The sequence below is a fragment of the Perca flavescens genome, chromosome 10, assembly GCF_004354835.1.
Source record: "Perca flavescens isolate YP-PL-M2 chromosome 10, PFLA_1.0, whole genome shotgun sequence".
In the NCBI taxonomy this organism is placed as follows: domain Eukaryota; kingdom Metazoa; phylum Chordata; class Actinopteri; order Perciformes; family Percidae; genus Perca; species Perca flavescens.
The window spans coordinates 15,580,946-15,587,956 of NC_041340.1; the positions used below are offsets into that span (position 1 = coordinate 15,580,946).

The 7,011-nt window shown below is 36.7% G+C and overlaps 1 protein-coding gene across 1 annotated transcript; it reads left to right on the forward strand.

The window, feature by feature from the left end:
- The first annotated feature begins 1,469 nt into the window (after window positions 1-1,469).
- Window positions 1,470-7,009, forward strand: f9a (coagulation factor IXa). The gene is given in 9 exon segments (XM_028590243.1): window positions 1,470-1,533; window positions 1,790-1,971; window positions 2,068-2,092; window positions 2,355-2,468; window positions 5,012-5,146; window positions 5,239-5,431; window positions 5,433-5,568; window positions 5,706-5,829; window positions 6,414-7,009. Coding segments are annotated over 9 exon segments (1,569 nt in total).
- The last annotated feature ends 2 nt before the right edge of the window (window positions 7,010-7,011 follow it).

Genomic DNA, 7,011 nt, shown 5'->3' on the forward strand with positions numbered 1-7,011 from the left:
ACTTTGAAACTCATCCTGGCTAGAAATGACAGAGAAGCTCTTGTATTGAGCAGACAGTGTTAATTACTCAAGTGAATAAATTATTCAACCTCTGAACGATTCAATGAAATATAAATGCCTCCGGTCAATGGTTGCCAACACTCGATAAGACTTTGGACTCCCTCTGGGGGGATTTCATAGCCAGTGATGGGTTGCATCTTATACGCCAGATCACAAAAAGAGTTCAATCCTGAGCTGGTGCGCTGAATCAGTACAAGCTTCATATCACCCTTGACCACTGCATCATCATCTTTTTCTTTTTCTACACTGGCTAAGTGTATTATTGTCTTGTGAGTCTGCGGTTGTTTGCGCCCTACCCAGTTCAATAAAGGCCAAATGTTAAATATAGCCAAATTATTGAAAATATCTTGAATGAACTATTAATACCCGCTTCACACAATGCTGTACACAGTTTTTGGTTCATAATCTCATCACCCATCTCTATTACTGTCTTGTTGTGTTAAGTTGAATGACTGAGGTGTATGTACGCCATCTTGTGGTGAAAACTCCAAAGTGCATTTTATCTGGACACAGAAGCATGACTTTAATTACATGTAATTTCAGAAGTTAATTTAGGTTAATTCATTCCACAACTATTATCAGAATAATACAAGCCCAATCTAAAAAATCAAGATATCTGCATAGATCACAATAATTCACATTGAAGAAGATTTAAAGGGACAGCGTCAGAGTAGCACATATTTAGGACATACAATGAAGAATAATTGAATGTCTAAAACATTGTTACAATCTAAACCAAATACTTACATGTATATTACAGATAGAGTGAGGATTTTAAGAAAGAAAAATAAATGGAAATATTGAATTCTGTGCAGTGCTTAGTTTGCTCAATGCATTTTTTCTCTTACGTAAAGTTGTTAAAAAATAGAATATTGTGATATGATTAATAAAAAAAACACAAATAGGACAACATTGTTTTGTGTGTGTATTTAAAAAATCCCATTTCTTGATTTTAATGCTTTTAAAGCTTCTCATTGATACAAGCCTGAGTTCTTTATGTAAATAGACAATCCAGTTGTGATAACTAAATAGAAACAATTCATGTGTTTGGTTTATGGCTAGCGTTATAATGAAATAAAGAATTTACAGTGTAGACCACTGCAAAACTGATTTGGTCTTTTCAGAATATGTTAAACTGTAGCTGATGGTTACTGGAGGGTGAAAACCAGCCTGCCGAGATGTTATGCTATTTCACACCAGTTTTCAGACATAGTCAGGATGTTTTTCTTTGAACAAACATTAAACTAATTGTGACATGTGCATGTCGTGCAAACAGAGCTTTGTACTTTGGAGCGGTGTGTGTGTCTGTGTGTGTGTGTGTGTGTGTGTGTGTGTGTGTGTGTGTGTGTGTGTGTGTGTGTGTTTGTCAGTGTGTGTCAGTGTGTGTCAGGATACCACAGCTGTTTGAAATGGCACTAGTTTCTTTGTCTGGCTTCTGTTTGCTACTTTTGGACTTTCAGCTGGGCTATGGAGGTATTTTATGTTTCATCTTTATGATGCTCACAAATAATTTCTCTCTGACTTGAGGTTTATTTTAGTTGTGCAGTTTTACTTTTAGAGTGTTGTCGGTACATGTGCCAGGTGAAAGATCGTCCTTTTAATTAACTTTATTTATACAGAAAAAAATACCTCTATACTTTACATATTTGTTTTTGCGGTGCATGAGATGAAGACAGTTAAACACTAACTATGTTTAACTATATTTTCCTTTTGCTCACTCTAACCCTAGCTCCAGCCTCAGGCCCAGTGTTCCTGTCCGGTCAGGCAGCCGACAGCATTCTGCAGAGACACAAACGCTACAACACTGGTTTATTTGAGGAGCTGCTGCGAGACAACTTGGAGAGAGAGTGTATGGAGGAAGTATGTAACCTGGAAGAGGCCAGGGAGGTCTTTGAGAATGATAAAAAGACAGTGGGTATTTATTTATGTATTTATCTTGTTTTTAATTTATACATATTCTTGTTTTTGCTGGCTGTTCTCGACCGGAGACTTTACTCTGTATTTTAGATGGAATTCTGGAAGGCATATGGAGGTAAGAATGTCAGAACAGACTTCTTCCAAACACAAACTGACTGTGACTGTGTTTTTGTTTGTCTAATGTGTTTGTTGCGATCATTTTCTCTCAGACTCTGCAATCAGAGTACTCACTTCATCTTGTAATGCCGACCTGTATTTTAGACATGCTTTTATGTAAAGATGTTTTTCTTTCCACTTTTTTCCCTGAGTAAACATTGCTTTATAAACGTACTATACAAAATGAGGTCATTAGAGTTACTGTGTCTGGATTTCTTCAGATAACAATCAGTGTAAATCAAGCCCATGTCTGAACCATGGGTCATGCAAAAACCACATCGGCTACTACACCTGCGCCTGTCCGTCTGGCTTCACTGGCAATAACTGTGAGATTGGTAAGTGAAAGTCCTGTGGCTTTATTTATAAATGGGATCAAAAGAAATTAGATTTTTTATGTTACATGATCCAAAGTTTCTGAGAATATAAGATCAGATCAGATCAGATCTCAGTCTCAAAGGATAAACAGCTAGACACCTTTTTCCCTTCTTCTGTTAAATCAATGGCTGGCATCCAGCACCAGTCTTGTTTTAGGTCCCAAAATTAGATTGTTTGTCTTTTTGGATATTCTAAAAACAGCAGTAAAAGTGCCCTCTCTATGAGACGTGACACGAAAATGCATGCATTATATTTAATCATCACTGGTCCATTTCAACACTTTCACATTCAATACACTAGTCTGCAACTGCGTTATACTGCGCCTCTCAAATAAGCGTCTGTCAGGTTAAGAATGACAACTTGTAGAAAGTTGTCAGAAAGCTACTGGTTGCATGGCAACTAGTGGCACCTCGCAAGTGTGGATGGGATTACTTTCTGTCAACAATGCCTGTGCTAAGTAATTGATTTAAGTGGACAGAGGGGAGATGGGAGATGAAAAATATAAATTTAGTTTCATGTGTGAACTTTTCCTGTGCGGATCTCAATCAAATGCTAGCTCCCGTAAAATGACATTATCAAAACTTAGTGTGTAGTGTAGTATGTCATAAAAAATGTCCAAAAAAAGTATAGTATAGTATGTCGTAAATTTAGAAAAAAGTATAGTATAGTATGTCGTAAATTTAGAAAAAAGTCATATTATAGCATATCGAACATTTTGGAAAAAGTCACAGTTTAGTATGTCGAAAAAAAGTCATAGTATAGTATTTCAAAAATTTTGAAAAAAATCATAGAATAGTATGTCGTAAATTTTGAAAAATAAGTTATATTATAGCATGTCTTAAATATGGAAAAAAGTCATAGTTTAGTATGTTGACAATTTTGAAAAAAGTCATAGTATACAACGTAGAAAATAATCATAGTTTAGCATGTCGAAAATTTTGAAAAAAAGTCATAATATAGTATATTGAAAATTTTGAAAAATAGTCATAGTATAGCATGTCGAAAATTTTGAAAAACTCTTAGTATAGAATGTCGAAAAAGTCATAGTATAGTATGTTGTAAATTTGGAAAAAAAAATAATATTATAGCATGTCGAAAACTTTGAAAAAAGTCATAGTATAGCATGTCAAAAAAAGTTATAGTATAGCATGTAGAACATTTTGAAGAAAAGTCATAGTATAGCATGTCGAAAATTTGGATAAAGTCATAGTATAGTTTGTCGAAAATTTTGAAACAAAAGTCATAGTATAGTATGTTGTGAATTTTGAAAAAACTCATTATAGCATGTCAAAACTTTTGAAAAAAACTTAGTGTTGCCTTTTGAAAATTTTGAATAAAAGTCATAGTCATGTATATCGTACATTTGAAAAATAAAATTTTGAAAAAGTCATAGTATAATATGTTGTAAATTTTGAAAAAAAAGTCATAGCATAGTATGTAGAAAAAAGTTAGAGAATAGCAGGTCGAAAATTTTGAAACAAAAGGGGTGGCTGTGGCTCAGTGGTAGAGTGGTTGCTTGCCAATTGGAAGGTTCATGGTTCGATCACTGGTTATGCAGTTCCATGTCAAGTGTCCTTGGGCAAGACCCTGATCCCCAACTTTCCCCCAATGCGTAACAGAGTGTGAAAGTATATCTGATGAGCAGGTGACACCTTGTACAGCATCCTCAGTCACAGTGTGTGAATGGTTCCTTTATGTAGAAGTGCTTTGTGTAGTTGTTAATATAATATATATAAATACAGTCCATTTACGTTCATAGTATAGTGTGTTGTAAATTAATAAAAAAAGTCATAGTATTGCATGTCAAACATTTTGAAACAAGTCATGTCGAAAAATGGTATAGCATGTCGAAAAAAAGTCATAGTATAGTGGGTCGGAAATTTTGAAACAAAAGTAATAGTATATTATGTCATAAAAAGCCATAGAAAAGTCATAGTACAGTATGTCATAAAAAGTAATAGTATAGTATGTCATAAAAATTACAAAAAGTCTTAGTACAGTATGTCATAAGAAAATCATAGTATAGTATGTCATAAAAAGTCACATAAACGTCATAGTATAGTTTGTCATAAAACAAATCATGGTATAGTATGTCATAAAAAGTCCCAAAAAATAATAGTATAGTATGTCATAAAAAGTCATAGTATAGTATCTCACAAAAAAATTATAGTATAGTATGTCTCAAAAAGTTACAAAAAAGTTATAGTATAGTATGTCAAGAAAGGACACTAGTGTAGTAGGTGCCTTTAAAGGATAGGTTCACATTTTTTATATGCACATTGACACATTGTGGTTGTTGTAATTGTTCCCCCTGTCCATACCGGCCATCAAGAGATCCCTTTCGAATGCGCTTGTTCTGTGCAAAAAAGCATTCAGTATTCACACAATAGATATTTGAGAATTGAAAAACAAAACAAACAGGAACTCATACTTTATGGCAACGAACGACAGTGTGTAATAAGAAGATGGGTTTTAATCAATAATGTGTGTTTATTCTCTTCAGTTATAGAAAAAAGGTGTGATGTAAATAACGGACACTGTATGCACTTCTGTGAACCAATGGGAACCATGGGAGCAAAATGTTCCTGTGCAAGGGGATACAGGCTGATGCAGGACGGAGTTAAATGTGAACCAGAAGGTATCAATGTAGTTGTAATGAATCACCTGCTAAATACCATGATAATGACTCTTAACTTCCACAATGTGACTCTTCCTTTCTCACATCACCAGTTGAATTTCCATGTGGCAGAACTGCCCTGCCAGAGGTTAGTGCAGTATCCATAAGGTCTCTGTTCGGCAGTGGAAATGCAAGCCTGTGGAACACCACTTCACTGACCAACATCACCACTATTGCATCCCCTTCCTCAACTCCAGCCCAAACCTCTGTGCCTTTTCCTGCCACAAATAATTCTGTAAAAAAACAGTCACGAAAAGAAATTGCCCCTGTGGGTGTACCATGACACTGAGATCCCCACTGAGGTCCCCACTGAGGAGCCACTTAGGCATTTTAAACGCATCGTAGGCGGTAAGGTGGTAATCCCAGGAGAGATCCCATGGCAGGTATTTTATGGAAGTACAGTACGGTATTTGATGCATGTGAGGCTTTGTTATTGAAATACATGAGGGAGAAGACACAGCAGCTGTAGTATGTTCACTTTCTTGTAGCGATTCACAGCTTTTCTCCATCTTTTATTCAGGTAGCCTTGATAGCGCGTCCCAGTGGTGAGATATTCTGTGGGGGCTCCATTGTCAGCGAACAGTGGGTTATCACTGCTGCTCATTGCCTGGTGGAGGCAAAAGGCGCATTCTTCGTCAGAGTAGGTAAGATTCACTGCCACAGATTAGTTTTACCTCTGCTAAAGCATGATGGAGCCCGGTTTAAAGTAGAGTTGAAACAGTTGATTAATTGATCTGTTAATTAACTAGTTGTGTATGTTAATTTATGATTAATTGTTTAGGTCAAGCAAAAAAGACAAAACATAATTGGTTCTAGCTTTTGAGTTGTGAGTATTTGCTGCTTGTCTTATGTGTTAGTAAACTGAATATGATTGGGTTTTGGACTGTTGTTTTGTCAAAACAAGCAATTTCAAGACATTACCTTAATGTATCGGGCCTTTTTTTTTTACCATTTTCCAAAATGTACATGTATGGACCAAAGGATCAATAGATTAATCAAGAAAACGATTGTCAGATTAATTGATAATAAAATAAGCATTATGGCAGCCCTATAGTGTAAAGTTCTGTGTATTTTAGTCCTTGAAATTCTTAATTTCATGTCATGTTTTACACTTCCGAAGAAAATTATTTTGCCATCTACTTTGAGATACCACTGCATGTATTTTATTTTAGACTAAATGTATACAGATCAATACAATAAGTGATACATGTAATATCTCTACCTGCAGGGGAGCACAACATCTACATCAGCGAGGGCACAGAGCAGGATTATGACGTGTTGAAGCAGCACGTGCACCCTCTCTACAACAGCAGTGTATGCTTGTACAACCATGACATCGCCCTGCTGTACCTCAAAAGCCCCATCACCTTCTCCACAACTGTCCGACCCATCTGCATCGGGCCCAACGCTTTTATCGAGGCCCTAGTGAAGGAGTCTTCCCCGGCCACGGTCAGCGGCTGGGGGCGAACACGCTTCCATGGGTTCACGGCTAACACTTTGCAGAAAGTTGACGTTCCCTTCACAGATCGGACAGTGTGTAAGCGTCACAGCAGTGCCAGGATCAGTAACTTCATGTTTTGCGCAGGGTACTATAATGAGGCCAAAGATGCCTGTCAGGGGGACAGTGGAGGTCCCCACACAAACAGTATTCATGACACTTGGTTCCTTACGGGCATTGTGAGCTGGGGGGAAGAATGTGCAAAGCAGGGGAAATATGGTGTGTACACCCGGATATCCCTTTATTACCGCTGGATAAACCATGTTATGGGATTCACTAAACACAGGCTAGCATTTGATGTGGAAGATCCTGACCCTGAAATTTAAAG